Raw genomic sequence first — 19321 nt, 5'->3', positions numbered from 1 at the left:
GCTCCGTCGCCCTTCTCTGGACACGCTCCAGCACCTCCACGTCCTTCCTGTGGTGATGGGCCCAGAACTGGACGCATCACTCCATGTGTGACCCGGAGGGAAAATCACTCCCCTAGTCCTGCTGGCCACTGGGTGACCCTCAAACGAAAAGAACCCAGCCAGGAGGCAGCCAGACGGGCTGCGGCGGCCGCAGCCGTGCCCGGCGGGCGGACGGGGGTGGCGGCCGGGCCGTGAGGGGGACGCGGGGACAGGGAATCCCCGGGCGCGCGCGGCGTGCCTTTTGTGTTTGTACACACGGCCCGGGGGCGGGGCCGGGGGCGGGGCCGCGCCTTCCCTCCTTTGTGCGCCATTGGCGGCCGCGCGGGGCCGGGGCGGGGCCGCCGCGCGGGGGCGGGGCCTGCGCGCGGGGCCGGCCCTCGCCCGTCAGCCATCTTTCAATTGTGCTCCGAGCCGCCGCCAGCGCCAGCCGCAGCAGCTCCGGCTCCTCCTGCGCCCGCCCGCCTGCCCGCCCTCCATCCCTCCCTCCCTCCCTCCCGCACGGCAGCCGCGCTCGCCCAGCGGACGGGGTAAGTCTGGCGCCGCTCCCGCCGCCCCCCGCGCCGCGACACCCACCGCCGCTGCCCCCCGAGCCTCCCCACAAACTTTTGGGGCGCTCGGGAGGCGGCGGCGCCTTGGGTTCCCCTCGGCCGCGCCGCCTTCCCGGCGCAGCCGGAGCGGCTCCCTCCGCCGGCACCCCCGGCCCCGCTTGGCGCGGTCGTTGCCCCCCTCTGCTCCCCTCGCCCCCGCTCCAGACCCCCACCAGCGGCCTCCCCAGCCCCTCAGCTGCCTCCTCAGCCCGACATCCCCCGGATCGGGGCCGGGAAGCGGTCGCAAAGGGGAGCCGCTCGCCAGCCCAGGGTAACTCTCCTGCCTTCCTTCCCCTGCTCCCCACAGTTGTTGCTCAGCTTCACCATCTTGTCTCTTTTCTCTGGTCACCGACCATATTTTTTTTCCTATTGCATAAAAAACAATAAAAAGGGAAAGAAATTCGCCGAAGGAACGACCCAAACGCGACGCAATTTTTCGGTTTTCGAGTGCAAACTTTTCCGCTGCCTCCCCCTGCATCTGCACCCGCACGGTTTGGAGTTCCTGGCGATATTTTTGGCGTTATTTTTCGCAATTTATTTTTTCCTCCTTTGCAAAAGGACTAGGGCTGCGTTTCGCGATTGTTTCCATTTTGTTCTGGCTCTGGGAGCTGAGTTTGCCTGTGAGAGGCGCTTGGGAGCGAGGCAGCTCTTGGGGAAGCAGTTACACAGAAAGAGAAAGACGGCACCCGAAAAACAACCCCCCGAAAACAAAGTTTGTTGCTTTCTCGCACTTTATCCGGCCCCTTTCCTTTTCGCACGATAAACGCCGGGCTGCCCGCGGTTGCCGGCGGCTCGGGGAGCGCGGGCGGCGGGCAGCCCGGGGAGGGCCGGCGGGGGCTGCCGCTCCTCCGGGCCCCGCTCCGCAGTTTCGGAGGAGGTTTTCCGGCGGGTGGGAGCGGCGGGTCGGTGCCAGCCCCCCGATGTTTGCCGGGCGGTATTTGCAAACACTTGGCAGGTGACGGGCGGCCGGCGGGGGGGAGGCGACAGCCGCCTCTCCGCGCCTGCTGCCGTGCGGCTCGCTCGGCTTCAGCCGCCGCCGCTTTGATATTGAATTCGTGGGCAAAAAAAGCTGTATTTTAATATTCCGCGATCGGCAGGCGTTTAATTTCTAATTTAATTTTTTCCTTTTTTGGTGTGTTTTTTTTTTTTAACTGGCCGTCGGAGGCGTTCGGCCGCCGCGGGCTCGGCGCTCGGGGCTGGCGGGGCAGGGACGCGTTGCGCGGGACGGGGGCCGCGCTGCCGCCCGCCCCGGGGGCAGGTACCGCTGGGGGGGCTGACGCCGAGCGGGGCGACCACCTCCCCCCTGCCCCGCCTGCCCACGTTCCTCCTGGCAGGTGTAAGGCAGCGACGTCGGCAGGAGCATGGCCCGTACCAAGCAGACCGCCCGCAAGTCCACCGGTGGCAAGGCGCCCCGCAAGCAGCTCGCCACCAAAGCCGCCCGCAAGAGCGCGCCCTCCACTGGCGGGGTGAAGAAGCCGCACCGCTACAGGTAACGCAGCGCCGCGCAGAGGCGGCCGCGGGGCGCGACCGGGCAACCTCCCCCCCCCCCAAAAAAAATCCCTCGTTCTCCCCCCACCCCGCGGGACCGATAGGGCGGGGGGCGCTTCTCCCCGCCTCCTCCGCGCTCCGCTCCCCGAGCAGAATAACCCAAAAAAAAAAAAACCAAAAAACCACCACCAAAAAGAAAACAAGCGCGAGTCCCCACCAGCCGCAAAAATAGAAATTCCCAGGGCGGCACCGACCCCCGGCGTTTGTCATCAGCTCCTTTCCGGGCGTTCCGGTGCTGGTGACTACAAAATCGACACCCCTCCCCCCGCGGCGGACGCGGCTCGGCGGTTCTTTTAAATTTTTATAATTCTGTGGTCGCGGTTATCTGGAGGCCGCAGCAGGGCTGCGCCGCCGCCAAGTTTATTGTTACCGGCGCGTTCCGCGCTCCGCTCGCGGCGCTGGAGCCGGCGGCGCTGGGCGGGCGCGGGGCCCTGCAGGGCGCGGAGCCGCCGCCAGAGGGAGCCGCGCACCCGCGGATGCGGCGGGGATCCCGCAACCCCCGCGCCCGTCCCGAATCCCGGGATAGCGGAGCGGAACCCGCGACAGCTGTCACACAGACCCCCGGTCCTGAGCTTCTCCAGGCCTGGCTCCGGGCAGAGCGGCGGCAGTCGTGGTTCAGCTTGGGGGGATGGTGTTGGGCTAGGTGGAGGTGTTCCTTGGGGAAGACATGGATGGGGAAGAAGTGGGTTTTGAATAGGGGGCTTAATGTGAAAGTCCAAGAGGGGTTTATTAATGCATCGAGGAGTCTGAAGAGGATGAAGCTGGGCTCTTCTCAGTGGTGCCAAGCAACAGGACAAGAGGCAATGGGTAGAAATGCACAGGAAATTCCACCTGAACATGAGGAAGAACTTTACTGTGAAGGTGACTGAGCATTGCAACAGATTGCCCAGAGTGGTTGTGGAGTCGTCTTCCTTGGAGATATCCAAAAGCCATCTGGGCACAATCCTGAGAAACAATCTCTGGGATGATCCTGTTTGAGCAGGGAGGTTGGGCCAGGTGACCCGCTGTGGTCCCTTCTAACCTGACCCACTCTGTGATTCTTGCTCTAGGTGTGAGGCAGAATTCATCAATTGGGAGAAAAGTAATAAAGCTGGAGCAGGAAAAGACAAAGCTTCCACAGAAATAAGTGTGGTATTGATTTCACAGATGGACATCGTGTTTACAAACATATGTTGCTATTCCGAATTTGTCATTCTGACACCAAAACTAACGTGGGGAAATACTCTGGATAATTTTGACTGTCAGTATAACAGAGAACATACATTTTGTTGGTTCTGTGAATGTTAGCAGTAGAGAAGAAGAACCAATTTCCCTTAAAATCAGGATTCCTGGCAGGCCCCTCAGGGGTACCTTTGGTACAGCTGAACGCATGGCAGCTCTGTGGTTTGCCACATCTGCACTGAGCTGTGCTGCTGTCACTTGGGCACCACATGTTGGCCAGCTGTTCCCTTGGTGAAGTCAGGCCTTGGGAGTCTGCCTGGCCTGAGGGATCCCTGCTGAAGCCAGTGGAAGTTGGCAGAGATTGGTGGTGAGGAGACAGCGACCCTTTGCCAGCACAACTGATTTTGTGTTGTAAATGCTGGGACTCTCCTAGGGAAAACAGAAGTGTATGGTGCTTGGTTTAGTCTGGAAGATGGACTCCTATCTTTAAGGCGATGCAGAATGTATTTTCCATACTAATTATCTTTATTTCCGCTGTATTTAATTTTAACAGGCCGGGTACCGTGGCTCTGCGTGAAATCAGGCGCTATCAAAAGTCCACCGAACTTTTGATCCGCAAACTCCCCTTCCAGCGTCTGGTGCGTGAAATTGCTCAGGACTTCAAGACAGATCTGCGCTTCCAGAGCGCTGCCATCGGTGCTTTGCAGGTGAGAGCCCCGGCCGGCATTCCCGGAGCCCCGCCCCGCTCCCCCATTGGCCAGTCTGTTTCCAGGCTTCCTCTGGGCGCCCTCTGATTGGTGGGGCTGCTGCAATGGGCGTGGCTCGCACCGCTGGGAGGGATGCTCACCTCAGCCTTGCCTTACCCTGGGAGTGCCTGTGGGTACCATAGAATAAAACAGCACAGGGGCAGCTCAGCAGCTCCTTACAGAGCCTAAAAGTCTGGTTTTATAGGTGGTGCTTTGGTTTTTTTTTTTTAAATAGCCCCTGGATTTGTTAGTGTAGTGCTTAAGATGTTCAAGGAAAACACATTTCCTCCACCTTTGAGCTCTGCAGTTGAAGAGGGAACCTTGTGTAAAGCAGATTCAAGGGTTTCCTAATGGGGAGGTCTTGGTGTCCTTAAATGCCCTCTAAAGAAAAACAGCCCAATAAGCCACATCTAAACACAGTTAGGGAAACAGCTGCTTTCCTAGGATGTATTTGATGCTAAGCACATTTAAAAATATATTAGTTACGTAATTTATTTAGATTATACAGAGAGAAAAATATTAATTGCTCTTTCTGGCCCAAATTTCTGAATCTAAGTTAGGACCACCCACCAGACTGAGTTCTTACTGTGGGGACATCTCCCTCTTGTGATAAAAGACACTCCTGATTGAAGATAGCTGTTGAAAGATTGTTCCAGAACATATCTGTAGTCGTAGTCTGTCTGACATGCAGACAAAATGGTCTCTTTCTAGTTAATGACTTCCACTTGATAAGGGGCCAAGACATTTGCAATGAGAGCCCATAAACTTGGGCATATGCTTAGCTTTAAAAGGTGCCTGTGTGTGTTTGCAGAGTTGCTGCTTTTGCTTTTAGTTATGTGTGGTAGTTCTTAAATCCTGCAGTTTATCTGTGTGTCTCTTCATCTAGATCTGCCCATTAAAATTTAGTAGCTGTTACACTTTCAGAAAGCTCCTGGTTTGAATGTTCCTGGTTTTGCATTAAGGAGTTGTTGGTGTAGAACCTGGTCACATACAATTCCTAGTGGGTTCTGCTTGCATATTTGAAACAACAAACAAACTCAAAAAAGTATTTTTTTAAATTAACCCCTTGGGTACCATGGTGTCTGTGCCAGCAAGGATATTTGGTGAAGTGTCTTATCTTTTCATGTAGTGATTTGACAAAACTGCATTAGGGATTCTCATATCCTCCTGCAAACTAAATGACTTAGTAGTACCACAGTCCTCATCTGCTGTAGTAAATATTGGGTTTATTTCATATTGGATAATCTTATGTTTTCAAACAGGATCTTTGAACCTAATAAGTTGATTCCTGGAGTTCCTGACAATGAAGTGGTTCACACAAGTTGTTCTCTTGTGTGTACTGTAGAAAGAGTGACCTCACCCTTCTTCTTATAATTGAACCCCATCATTCCCACCTTCTCAGCCCAGGTGTGGCTGTGTCCAACACTGGCACACTAAGGTGCTTCCTGGGAGATTGATAGGGTTAGAATTCCACGTGTTCCAAAAGTGTTTGAACAATGACCATTGCCATGCTGGGCTTAGCAGCAGCTAACTTCACGTGAGTCAGGGAAATATTTAGGTCCAGCTGAGCATCTGTCTAGCTCAGAATCCTGCCTGCAGCTGTGCAGTGGCAGGGAGAAGCACTGTGCTCAGCTTTGTTCTTGTGCTGCCCCTGGCTCTCTCAGGTGTGAGCTGAGAGCTGTCTGTGATGGTGGGGGCCAGTGCTGTGTCCCCAGATAGGCAGGAAGGAAGTACAGGAACAGTCTGCTGGTAATTCCCTGGCTGATGCCTGGTTTTGATGGTTCAAGGAGCTCCTGAACTGAAGGAGTTCTCTTATTTCTGATAGTTCTCAGTACATTTTTTCCTGCTGTTTTTTGACTTAAGCCACCTCTTTAGTGTCTTTGGAAGGAGTTGTATGCCTGAACTGTGTGTTGGGAAGGAATACGTGTTCTTCTTTTCCCTGGCACCTGCCAATTTCACCTGATGCTCAGTGGCTCTTACTCTAGAAGAGGCAGCAAACAGGTCCCTCAAACAGTGTAACCCAGCCTTTGAAAAGAGAATTTCCTAAACAAACTAACCTGCTGATAATGTAACCCCTTCCTGTCTCATGGGAGTCCCATGGGAGTGTTAGTTCTGCTGTGCTCTGGAGGATGTCCTTACCAAATAGCAGCAGTACACTACTTTAGATGTAAAATATTATAAGAAAGTGGAGGTTTTTCATTTCTGAAAATCTAAAACTTTTGATATTTGTGAGTAATAAAGATCAAAACCTCAACTTAATGCCACGTTACCCTGTATTTTTAATTCTGAACTACGAATCTTTCTTTTTTTTGGTGCTCAGAGATTGAAAATGTTCTTATCTCTTTTCTTCCACACTAGGAGGCAAGTGAAGCCTACTTGGTTGGGCTGTTTGAAGACACCAACCTGTGTGCTATCCATGCCAAACGTGTCACAATCATGCCAAAAGATATCCAGCTAGCACGCCGCATACGTGGGGAGCGTGCCTAAAGCCTCACCACCATGGGTCTGTCATTCTCCAAGCAAAATCTTCTTCCTGTTATTGGTAGTTATGAACGTTAGATATTTTTTCCATGGGGTTAAAAGGTACCTTAAGTATATGGTTGCAAGTGGAAAAATAGGGGACAGAATTGGGTATTGGCAAGTTCTCTTTCCATTTTCATTTGTGTGTGGATTTTTAATATAAACAAGGGGGACATAAAAATAAACAATGCGGTCAAAAAAAAAAATAAAAAACGTGAATTGTTGAAACTTGTTCACCAAAACAACTTTATAAAAAAAAATTATAAATAAACCTGTCAAATTTTTCTGGACAATGCCAGCATTTGGATTTTTTTAAACAAGTAAATTTCTTATCAATGGCAACTAAATGGTGTTTGTAGCATTTTTATCATACAGTAGATTCCATCCATTCACTATACTTTTCTAACTGAGTTGTCCTACATGCAAGTACATGTTTTTAATGTTGTCTGTCTTCTGTGCTGTTCCTGTAAGTTTGCTATTAAAATACATTAAATGATGCCTGGTTTTAGTCTTGATTTTTAAATATTACACATGGGTTATATTGATTCAAAAGCAATCAGCTTTTCCTCCCCTTTTGCTCTTCAATGCATGGCCTAGTTCCTTGGGTCAGATCTAGGAAATACTGGGGATGCTGCTTTGGCTGAAGTAGTGTATATATGAGGCTCTTTTAAGAGTTTAAATTGGTCTGCTCCACATAAAAATGAGTTTAGTGAGTATAGTAGCAGGTAGAGTCTGGAGCTGAACTGAGCTCTCTAAGCTACAGTGCTGAGAAGCAGCAATTTGTTATTTAGATTCCTTTCTTACTTGATTTTGTGCTGAATTTGGAAGCGTTTCTGATTTTCACAGTTTTTTAGTATGGTGTAAGTGGCGGAATGTAGCAGTTTGGGTTTTTCTGTTTGGGGGTTTTATTTTTCTTGGGTGTTTTTTGTTTTGGTTTTTTTACCCTTTTTTCACTCTGTTGGTTTCCTGGTTTGTAGGTGTTCCCTTTTTGGTTGACTACCTTTCTGTTTCCATCACACCCTCTAGCATTTTTGAGAGCTTAGTCCACATGTGATTAGTTTCACCTTGTACACTCCAATCTAAAAGACACTTTTGTACCATTTTTGTTACAACTCTTCACAGAAGCAGTACTTGTACAGGATCACACATTTCAAACCAGCTGGGTTTTTATATTCTCCTACAATTGCTGATGGAAGTTCACATGAAGAAATTTACTGCTGAAATCCTGTCCTGTGAAAACCTGGTTTTAATTTTTCCCCTTGAAATTTGTTTAAGGGTTCTGGCAGACCAGTCTGGAAACGAGTTATGTGCTGTAGTTCTTGATAGCTCTTGCAGATAATGAAATGAGCTCCACAGAAAAAAAACCTGTGGGCGGTGAACAGATTTCACCTCCATGCTAAGGCTCCTGCAGAGCTTATTTGCTGCTAACTTCTTTTGAGAGGTTTTGAGTGAGCTCTAAACACAAGTGAATTTGTCTGAAGATTTCCAAAGAGGATTAATAGAGATATATTATCTGCTTTGGTATCTTGAACAGAGAGCCAAAAATTACAGAATAAATCACATTATTCATAACTTGCTCGGCTTTGGCAATGAATGCTGTCTGCCGGGGTTGTGCAAAGTAAAGTCTATTTAAATGGAGTAGCTTGTCACAGGCAAGTCTAATGCTAGACAAAATGTGATCACATCCTTTTGATGCCAAGCAGTTCATAGCTATCAACTAAAAATTAAGGAAGACTTGTCTTGGAGCACCCAGAACAACAGAAATATAAAAGGTGAGCAACTGAGATTGAACTGATTTAAGATGTCACTTCTGTCTACTTGATAACAAGCCTGTTAAACTTGCTATCAATGCATTTCAATATAATTAACTACTTGTTTTGTCCTGTACTTCAGAATTCTGTTTCACCTATCAGTCAGCAGTGCTGCAAGCACCTACACAAATAGGTAATTAGGCTGGGAGTTTTTTATTAATTAATCTGGGACTGAAGTATAGGTAAGGAACTTAGGTGTTCTTTCTTTCTTAGGAATATTAGGAAACAGATCTCAAAATTTTGGTACTCAAATGACATACTGAGTTCTCTCTCTTTGAGAGAATTGGGGTGAGGAATATCCCAGTTTAACTGACAGTGCAGTTAAATAGTTCAAGGCAGAGGAAATCCTAATAGAAGATGAGGGGATTGGGAATCTGAGCAGATAACATTTTAGTGTTCAGTGCTTTGCCTCCAGCTTAGGGATAAACTTCACTATTTGAAAGCTGTGGTCCTAGAGACGCACGTGAATCCTTTTAGTGATTAGCTGTCTGTGCCTGAAGCAATGCCAAGAAACTTCAGTTTCCAAAATAGTTTGTGTCTTCCTCTCCTTCCCCTCCAATACCAGTTTTTCTGTTTCCTGGGCAATGCAGCTACAGCTGAGATTTTGAACACCAGAAACAAGTTCTGGTCCTGTGGATGTGCTTCTGTGGAGCAGTTTAACTGTACTGAGTGGAGGGATGGGTGTGAAGTGGCTCCTTGTTAGCATAAGTCATATTCAGAAGTTGAGCATCTCTTTAAGATGTTTGATATATGTCCAGTGCCCAATTTCTGAATTATTTTGGTGAAGTCCTTTATAATGTGAATGTGATAAGTAGGTTTTTAGGTCTCTGTTTTATATTTGTATTTTAGCGGCTGTATTTACTTGCTGTTTCCTCCAGAGTAAATACAAAACTTTATTTTAAGTTGGTTGCTTTGTATCAGCAACACAAAAAGCCAACTTGCTTACCAGAGCCAAAAATTAATGTAGTGGGAAATAATTTCAGACACAAGATCAATTTCAGACACAAGATCAGTCCCTCTTATGTGGCTTTATCAAATTCAATGAGCAGTTCTTGAGAGCTTGACTTAGAGGGAGCTTAAGCCCAGTATTTCAGATTTTATTTAGGAAAGTAACTTGCTGACTCTACATTAACTAATATTGGTGTACCTATGTTTCAGTGTTGCCTCTCTGGGCTGTGTTCCTCCAGCCCTTTATCCCACTGGGCAGTAGCTGTTAGGTGATCCTAATCCAGGCCCCAGATTCTACTTTTTAAGTGAAAGCAGTGTGTCTCACTTCCATACTCCCTGTGCCTCCATTTTTGGTCTCTGCATATCCACTTGCTCTGAAGATCTGGAGCTTAACTTTAGGATTCAAGGTTTAATACAATACAGGCAATGTTCTGGTCAAATATTTTGTTCACTGTGATTTTATTTCTTGCTCTGGCAAAAAAACCACATGACTTTTCTTGGCCTTCATAGGAGTAAGAACTTAATAACACTTTTCCTATAACTTGGTTTCAAAGGCTGGAATTAAGAGGAGGAATTCTAGTGTCAGGATAGTTGTTGGGTTCTTTTTTCCCCCTGGTCCAGATCAGGAGGATATTGAGGAGCTGTTTGCTCAGCTTTTACTTTGTGCAATGACTCCTCCTCAGTGATGAGATGTTTTTGCACTAAGTGGATGTTGCAGACCTGTTTGTGGCAGGTTGGCCTCCAAGTATTTTGTTGAACAGAAAGCCACTGTTTGTGTATTCCTTTTTTTTTTTTTAATTTGTGAGGAGGCTTAGATCTTTAGACCTTGGTAATACAATGTCAAAAAGATAGCTGAGTGTAAAAAGCTTTACATCTGTAAATAATAGTGTTAAAAAGGGATTGTTAGGACTGCATGGGCTTATAGGATCTTAATGTAAGCTACCTTTTTGAGATTGCCTTCCTGGGAATATTACCTGTAACATGATCAAAAACTAAATAAATATACAAGAAATTACTTATTTTAAACAAAGAGACTTGCCTAATTCTGAGAAATGGCTGCAAACTGCTGAGGCTCAGGAATGCTCTCAGCTGCAGCACACCTAGGCTGAAGCTTTCTGCTTTTTTCTTGGTGGTGATCCTTACTGTCCCTCTGCAGCAGTAACACCAAAGATCAGGACACTGGGGTAAAATCCCACAGAAACAAGGTTGGGGTCAAAGGCAGGGGGTGTGTGCTCTCCAAGTCAACCTCACAGTTGCTCTTCAGTGGGAAATAAGCCTGGATTTTCTGTCCATCTCTCTTGAGAACACATTTGTAGGCTTCTACGTGATTTGAGACGTGCGCTCACATCCTCGGCTGTTGTGTCCCCTGCCAGCAGCATCCCCCTCATCTCCTTCTGCAGGTGGGCTATTACACACAGCAGGGTCTCTAGCAGCAGGGGGGCTTTATGTTACTGAAAGCTCCTGTGATGTCAGAAAGATTTAAGTAAAAAAAAAAAAAATCCCTGCAGCTCTGGCAACCACTTGTGTCTCCCGATGGTGGCAGGACTGAGGGTTCTCACCCTGCTCCCTTGAGAGGAGCTGCCCTCACCTCCTCTTTGTGATCATGTGTGTGCTGTTCCATGGAGGCATCCCAAGCAAAACCCAGCTGGAAAATATCTGTGGAAAATGCCTCTAGACCCCAGAGTGAGTGAGAGCTAATCCCACATTCCTCTGTGATAAACGCTGACCCTTGGGTTTGCTCCTGAGAAGTTGCTCTCCACTCCTGCCAGCCTAGATTTGCAAGAAATTGTGTGATTGTGGAAAACTTTAGTTGAATTGGTGAGGGGTAAATTCTCCCTTCTGCCTTCATCTTGTGCCTGCTTTGAGGAGAGGCTGAGACAACACCTCAGTCAGCAGCAAGTGAGGGATCCTGAGACAACACCTCAGTCATCACCAGGTGAGGGATCTGAGATGATGCCTCAGTCAGCACCAGGTGAGGGATGTTCCTTTATTTTCCCAGGACTGGAGGAGCAGGAGGCCTGGAGGAGCTGCCCAGCCTCCCTCTCCCTCTGCATCAGTGCCTGGCAGCTGAGCCCTGTCAGGAGGCCGGGCTGGGAGCGCTGCCAGGAGAACACATGGCCATGGATGCCGCCTGAGGAGCGTCCCTGGCAGGATGGGCTGGGAACGGCCCCAGCACCGGCTCCCGCTGAGGGGCTGCGTGTCCCTGAGCCTGGAGCTGCTCCCAACAGCCCCAGAGCCAGGTCAGGAGGGGCTCGGGAGGTGCCAGGCTCAGGCCTGCACATCCAGGGGCCTTGGGCTTGGGATTGGCCGGGGAGGAGGGGAGGAAGCGGGAGGGAGCGGCACAAAGGCTGTGCGCTGCCGTGCTGGATGGATGGATGGATGGATGGATGGATGGATGGATGCGTGGATGGATGGATGGATGAGTGTGTGGATGGACGGATGGATGGATGAGTGTGTGGATGGACGGATGGATGGATGGATGGATGGATGGATGGATGGATGGATGGATGGATGGATGGATGGATGGATGGATGGATGGATAGATGGATGAGTGCGTGGATGGATGGATGGATGGACGGATGGATGGATGGACGGACGGACGGACGGACGGACGGACGGACGGATGGATGGATGGATGGATGGATGGATGGATGGTGGCTTTTCCTTTGTGCCTCCTGCCATCTGTAGCCCGCTGGGCCAAGGGTGGGGAAGATGCTCAGAGGAGAGGAAGCTTCTCCAGCAGATCCTGGGGATGTGGGCAGCATTTGGGGCACAGGTATGGAGGGGCTTGGCAGCTGGCCTGCAAGCAAAGCTGAGTTACTAGAAGAAATAACAATTGCTGATTTTTGAGTATCCATAGCAAAGAAGAAGACAAGACTGTCAGCATAGAAACAGATTAGAAAAGATATGTGAAAATTTCTGCAAACTAGACTACGTGCATAAGTAGATGTGTATACATGCCTTGTTGAATTTTTGTAAAACTGTTGCCAACTATATTGACATTAATTGCTTTGCACCGATGAATATAATAAGTTACTGTGATGTAGTTAATGACTTAAGATCGCGCTTTGTTAAGAATATATAAGCTAGAGAACACGCAGAATAAAAAAAATATTTTCTTCTTAGACCCTGATCACATGTGTGTGTGTCACCTCCAACCTGACAGTGACACACAGGGGGCAGGCTGAGGGCAGCACTGCTCTGCCTGGGGGACAGGGTGTGAGCTGGGCCCTCAATAGGCAGGTGTGAGCAGCAGCAGCAGTCCCCGGTGTTGGTTTGGGGGACCCTGCTGTGGATGGATGCGCTGTTTTCCTGGCGTGGTTGAGGTCTGTTGTTGCAGGAGGGTTTTGCCATGTTCCCAGGGCATGGCCCGAGCGCTGCTTTGCAGCCGCTGGGGTGACACAAGGGAGCTGTGATTTGCTCCTGCCTGGGCTGGAACTGAGCTGGGTGGGGAGCTCAGGTGCTTCCTGAGACAGCACAGCACCAGCGAGGGAAAGTGTTACACAATGTGGGGACGTGCAGTAGCTGTGGGCTCCCTCCAGCCCCTCCTCCTCCTGGGTCTGTGTGTGCCAAAAATGAGCAGAAGCATTTTTTCTTTGCATTGTTGAGGAAGAGGGACTCATTTAGTGGATCAGGGTTAGGGGCTTTTGTGGTGATGCCATCCCCCCCCCGCCCAAGAGAAAGAAATCCTTCCTCCCTGCCTTTCCCTGGGACATGAAATGCTTTAAAATTATGGATTTTGTCCTTGTTTTGAGGGGTGGGACTGGCTCTTTGATAAAACCTCCAGCCCTGCTGTGCAGCTCGCACACAGTGGAGCTGGAAGATGTTTTCTGCCTGGTGTCACCGTGAAGCCTCGCAGACACTGAATCCCTCTAGAGGAGGGCACATCTGCTCAGGAACCTGATCTCATTTCTGCCTTATAGGCTCTCCAGCTAAATGCACCATTTGCTCTCATGAAAGTAATTGCTTTGAAGGCTGTGGAAAAGAGAAGCCAAAGCCACAGACAGCCTCTAACCTCGCTGGTGTTTATACAGTAAATTAATAAACACTAACAGGGCAGTTCACAACAGCACACAGCCTATTTTTAAGCCATCCTGGGCACTGCTAGGAGAGCACAGGGTGCAGCCGCCACTCTGCAATGTGCAAACCCTGGCTGTGGGTGCAGGCAGGGGTCACAGTGCACCCAGGAGCACCGTGGAGCTGGGATGTAGCAGCTCCATAGAAACACATCTGCTCCTGCCCTGCCAGGGAGGGGCTGCTCTGGCTCTGCTGCTGCTGCTGGCACTGAGCTGTCCCCTGCTCTGCCTCCCTGAGCCTCAGGAGATGCTGTAAAACACTGCAGTGCAAGCACTGGGGCTGCCCTGGCCCTCCTGCTGCCCAGGAATGTGCTCCCAGCAGCAGGGCAGGAGCACAGCGAGCCTGGGAAGCCTGGGTCACCCAAACTCCGTGTCAGGGTGACTTGTGTGCTCTGCCTGCGTGTCAGAGAGGCAGAATTCCCTTCCTGCCATCAATCCTCTTCTTCCCTGCCCTGCTGCACTGCCCTGCCCCTCTCTGCACATCCATAGCCCTGCTCCCTGTCTGAAAGGAGCACAGGGTCCTGCCCTGCACAGGCTCCCTCTCCTGCCACTGCACCCACCCACGATGAAAACAGTGTTAAATATACATAAATTTATTGTAGATACATTGTATGTAATTATATATGTGCATACTAAACGTATAATAATAATATGTTAGTATTAAGGTCATTATAATGAAATAATATAAACATATATTATTTCATATATTTAATATAAAAGTAAAATAAAATAACATATATAAAATAAAATCAAATATATAAAATAAAATATGTTATTATCAAAATAAAAACAGTGTTATATATACATATATTTATTGTAGATACATTGTATGTAATGATATACGTGCATACTAAATATATAATAATATGTTATTATTAAAGTTATTATAATAAAATAATATAAAAATAAAATCAAATATATAAAATAAAATATGTTATTATAAAAATAAAAACAGTGTTATATATACATATATTTATTGTAAAGACATTGTATGTATGTATACTAAATATATAATAATAATATGTTAGTATTAAGGTTATTATAATAAAATAATATACAAATAAAATAAAATAAAATAAAATAAAAACAAAATAAAATATGTTATTATCAAAATAAAACCAGTGTTATATATACATAAATTTATTGTAAATACATTGTATGTAATGATATATGTGCATACTAAATATATAATAATATGTTAGTATTAGGGTTATTATAATAAAATAATATAAAAATAAAATAAAATAAAAACAAAATAAAATATGTTATAAAAATAAAATCAAATCAAAGATATAAAATAAAATATGTTATTATCAAAATAAAAACAATGTTATATTTACATAAATTTATTGCAAATACATTGTATGTCATGATATATGTGCATATTAAATATATAATAATATGTTATTATTAAAGTTATTATAATAAAATAATATAAAAATAAAATAAAATAAAATAAAAATAAAATATTATAAAAATAAAAACAGTGTTAGATATACATATATTTATTGTAAATACATTGTATGTAATGATATATGTGCATACTAAATATATAATAATAATATGTTAGTATTAAGGTTATTATAATAAAATAAAAATAAAATAAAGTAAAATATATAAAATAAAATATGTTATTATAAAAATAAAAACAGTGCTATGTATGCACAAATTTATTGTAAATATATTGTATGTAATTATATATGTGCATACTAAATATATAATAATAATATGTTATTATTAAGGCATGTGAGGTTAGACAGATGCTTTTTTAATGTTTAAATTATAATATATTTATGATAATTATATATTTGGGCATATTAAAAAACATTTCCTCAATCTCATACCAATGTCACAAGGGGAGAGGAATGGAGCATAATGATGGAAGGCTGCTGCTAGCTTTATATATATAACTCCATACTTTTACTTTTCTATAGGGCGATTTTATTTTTCTATAGGGTTGTTAAAGGTAGGTTGCCCTAGGTTTACTTGGTAATATTGACTTTTCTGGGTTTTTTTTTTTAAGTGGCAAAAGTTATTGTGGATTCTTCAGAAAGAAGAAACATTTTTACTGCTGCACAGGGTTTAAATGGCACCAACCAAAGTGTGGAGCTCACGTTCATCACCCAGGCCACAGCCAGCAGGGGCCAGCCCGGGCACTTTCTGTAGAGCCTGTGAAGGGAAATCTGTCCCTCCTGCTCTGTCCTGCCCTCTCCTCACCTCCTCTGAGAGCCCCCCTCACAGCCCTGAGACAGACACAGCACGCTCCTAATGAGGATTTCTTTCTTGGGTTTCTTTTACTAAACCTAAGGAAATGAATTTTGTTTCTGCAGCAGTGTTCCATCCCGGTGGGATCCCAGCTGAGCAGCTCAGGGTGTTTGCCTTTGCAGAGCTGGTGTGTGAGGGAGAAGAGCCAGGGGCAGAGCAAGTGTCCAGTTCCAGCAGCTCCTGGCTGCCAAAACAAAATTAACCAATAAAATACCCACAGGTGTTTATACAATGGCACAGCTGTGGCCAGGGCTTCACAAGGTGAGGAAGAGCACACTGGAAGTGTTTCCATATCAAATAAACTCAGGAGCAAGTACAACAAACCACAGGGTGGAGCACAAGTGTGATGGGGGCTCAAAGGAGCAGAAACTGGGAACTGGGGGTGCAGTCAGCGCTGGGAATAGACACCCAGCCCTCTCTGTGAGCCCAGGAGCAGGATTTCCTTTCCAGCCTTGCCCCAGCAATGACTCTCTCAACTCTTTTGGGCAAGTTACATCACTTCTGATTTTTTATTTTCTCTCCTGAACACGAGGTTGCCGCTTTTATGCCTTGGCAGTGTGGCTGGGACAGTTTCAATTGTTTGCAACACACTGCAAAGAGCCACCAGGTGAGATTTACCCAGGAGAGGAGGGGTTCAGCTCCTGAAATGCACCCTCCTCCCATTCCAGATCCTCTGGAAGCTGGAATTGATGCTCCAGTGTTGGCAGAGCAGGAATTCAGGTGGGACCATAGAGGTCTCTCCTGGGGAGCTGGGAGAGGAGAGCATTCCTGCTGATGGAAATCAGCTTTCAGCAACGTTGCTGAGCTCCCTGCTGCTCAAAATGCTTGCCTAGATGTTAATAATGATGTTGTTCCATAGCTGAACAGATTCAAACAGCGGGAAATACACCCACCTTCTTCAGAGGTGGCTAAATAAGCATATTTTATTTAATAAAATGTCATAACACTCTTTTGGCGTTAGGCCTGTTCCTGGTGTCCCCTGTGCTGGTTCCTGTGTCTCTGTTGGGTACAGGGCTGCCTGGTGCTGATATTGGCAGCCAATTTTTTTTAACGAGGAACCAACATTTTTGACTGAGGATTTTGGCTCCGCTCTGTGACTGCAATCAGCCAGTGACAGTTGAAGACTATGACATTAAAAATATATTTTTTAACTACAGTTAATTGATCCTCATGGGAAATTAGCATGCAGTGGGCTGTTTGCTCTCTGTTTATCACTCTGCTGTGCTGAATGAGCTTGGCTGTGCTGTCTGCTCCTGTATTTCCACTGCCATCCACGAATCCCCCCGTGCCTCGGTGGTGCCAAGCTTGGATTTCAGAAGGCAGACGCTGAACCCCAAGCTGGGACAGGCAGCACCCAGGTGCCCCTGGAGGACTGCTGGATGGTTTCAGACATTCTGTGGGTGCTCTACTCCAGTCTCCATCCCCATTTTTAGTTTCTGCTGCTTTCCTTGCCCTGCCCTGCCGTGGCTCCAGCTGGGAAGCCAGGGCCATGTGTGTGTCTCCAGGCTGCACGTGGAAACTGGGCTCTCTGGGACTGACTGTGCCACAAACCAGGGGAGCCTGGCCCTGCCTGGCTGGCACACTCAGCAGGTGTTCAGTCTCCAGACCTCATTTCAGGCAGACAGAGATGAGAAGGGAGGGATGATTTTCTCTCCTCCCCAAGAGCCAGCGGTGCTGCTGCACTGGCAAAGCTGCAGACCGGGCGTGGGCAGCTGTGCTGACCTGCAGGGATGCTCCCTCCCAGGATATCTGAGGCTGGCTCCAGCTGCAGGGATGGAATGGGCTGAAAGGATGCTTTAGAGGCACTGAAGAAATGCTGAGACAATCTGCTGGAAGCTCGGGGGTGGTGGGGCTGTGCCACAGCTGAGCTGACCGCTTCAGCTCTCCTCCGAGCCACTCTATTTATTTCTTGCAGAAGCAGCTCAATTTTTCCTAACTGCCCTGTGTGAAAGGCTCATTATTTTCTGCTGGTGTTGTTATTCTCCAAGGCTACACAGCATCTCTGAGGCAGAAATGCAGCCCTAGGAAGGAGCTGAGCCATCTTGGCTCCATTTTCCCATCCGTGCAGACACCTTTGCCCTCAGCAGCGATGGGGAGATGTCCCGTTGACAGAGGGATGTAATCAGGGTTAGAAATGGAATAACTGGGCACAAAGAGCTAATTAATGCGTAGATGTGCTCCAGTTAATTGGGGAGACCATAAGCACCACTCTAGACAGTTAAGGGGAGGTGGTTTGCTCCTTTCCATCTGACACATGAGGAGCAGAGCGAGAAGTTCTCAGCCTTGTGCTCCAGTAAAGAGGTCAGGTCTTCCATTTCCAGGTTGGCCACACTCTCCAACCTCCAGCCATGCAAACACTTGTTAAAATGACTCCTTGTGCTCCCATTTAAGTTGTTTTAACTGCACAAATTACTTCTGTGTAGCGCTCAAAATTACAGGCAGTGGCTACTTGGAGAGCAGAGGATCTGTGCAGCAGGCTGGGGAATTCTGAGTATTTCTTGGAAGGAAAAGGCAGGGCAGTGGTGCCCTATTAAAGCTGTTCCAGAATAAATCCAGCACTGAGAGGAACCACTTCAATCCACATGCTTCCTGAGGAAGGTTTTCCTTTCATGGCCACCACATTGGGATGCTCCAGCAAAAACCATCTCAGGGCTGCTCCGGGCAGCATCCGCCTTTCACAGGATGCTCCAGGCTGCTTTGCCCTGCTTGGCTGCTCCAAAATCACCAATTGTTTTAACTGCACAAATGACTTCTGTAGGTCAAAATTACAGGATTCTGCTCTTCTGCTCTGGAGAGACCCCGCCTGCAGGGCTGCATCCAGCTCTGGGAACACCAGAGCAGGAAGGAGCTGGGCTTGCTGCAGTGAGGAGAGCTGGTTGTCCAGCTTGGAGAAGAAAAGGCTCTGGGGAGACTTTGCAGCACTTTCCAGTACCTAAAGGAGACCAAAAAAAAAAAAGCTGGAGAGGGTTTTTTGGGTTTTTTTGCAAGAGCCTGTAGTGAAAGGACAACAGGTGATGGCTTTAGGCTGACAGAGCTTTGGTTTTGGTTTTGGTTTTGGTTTTGGTTTTGGTTTTGGTTTTGGTTTTGGTTTTGGTTAGATGTTGGGAAGAAATTCTTCACTGTGAGGCTGGTGAGGCACTGGCACAGGTTGTCCAGAGAAGTTCTGGATGCCCCATCCCTGGAAGTGCTCAAAGTTACATTGGATGGGCTTTGAGCAAGCTCCTCTGGGGGAGGGTGTCCCTGCCCATGGCAGGGGGGTTGGAACTGGGTGATCTTTAGTGTCCCTTCCAACACAAACCATTCTGTGATGATTCTGTAACAGATTGCTTTTCTAAAGTAATTGAAAAAACTGCTCCTGCTATGATGCACATATTCAGGGGGCAGTGGTTCTGAAGAATTCCTGAAGAATTCCTGCAGAGGGGTTGCTTGCTGTGCATGGGGGCAGTTTGGGCAGTTTGGCACAGAGAAAGATGGATCCCTGCCTTCCTCTGAGCTGGCCTTATCACATCGAAACAAGGGGCCAGAGAATGAGTTTTATGGCTGGTGAGTCTGGAACAAATCAAAGGAAAGAATATTTGTCTAGTTAATTGGGGAGGGAAGATGCCAAATATTCCATGTGG

General features: G+C 47.3%; 1 protein-coding gene across 1 annotated transcript; it reads left to right on the top strand.

Moving 5' to 3' along the window:
• The first annotated feature begins 436 nt into the window (after nt 1–436).
• LOC115901752 (histone H3.3) lies at nt 437–7098 on the top strand. Its single transcript, XM_030944687.1, has 4 exons — nt 437–566; nt 1961–2115; nt 3889–4042; nt 6440–7098. The coding sequence occupies exons 2-4, from the start codon at nt 1988–1990 to the stop codon at nt 6566–6568; spliced, it is 411 nt and encodes a 136-aa protein (XP_030800547.1). The 5' UTR covers nt 437–566; nt 1961–1987; the 3' UTR covers nt 6569–7098.
• The last annotated feature ends 12223 nt before the right edge of the window (nt 7099–19321 follow it).

The sequence above is a fragment of the Camarhynchus parvulus genome, chromosome 3 (assembly GCF_901933205.1).
Source record: "Camarhynchus parvulus chromosome 3, STF_HiC, whole genome shotgun sequence".
Lineage (NCBI taxonomy): Eukaryota > Metazoa > Chordata > Aves > Passeriformes > Thraupidae > Camarhynchus > Camarhynchus parvulus.
Note: the sequence above shows the minus strand (reverse complement) of the source record. Positions and strands in the feature narration are given on the sequence as shown.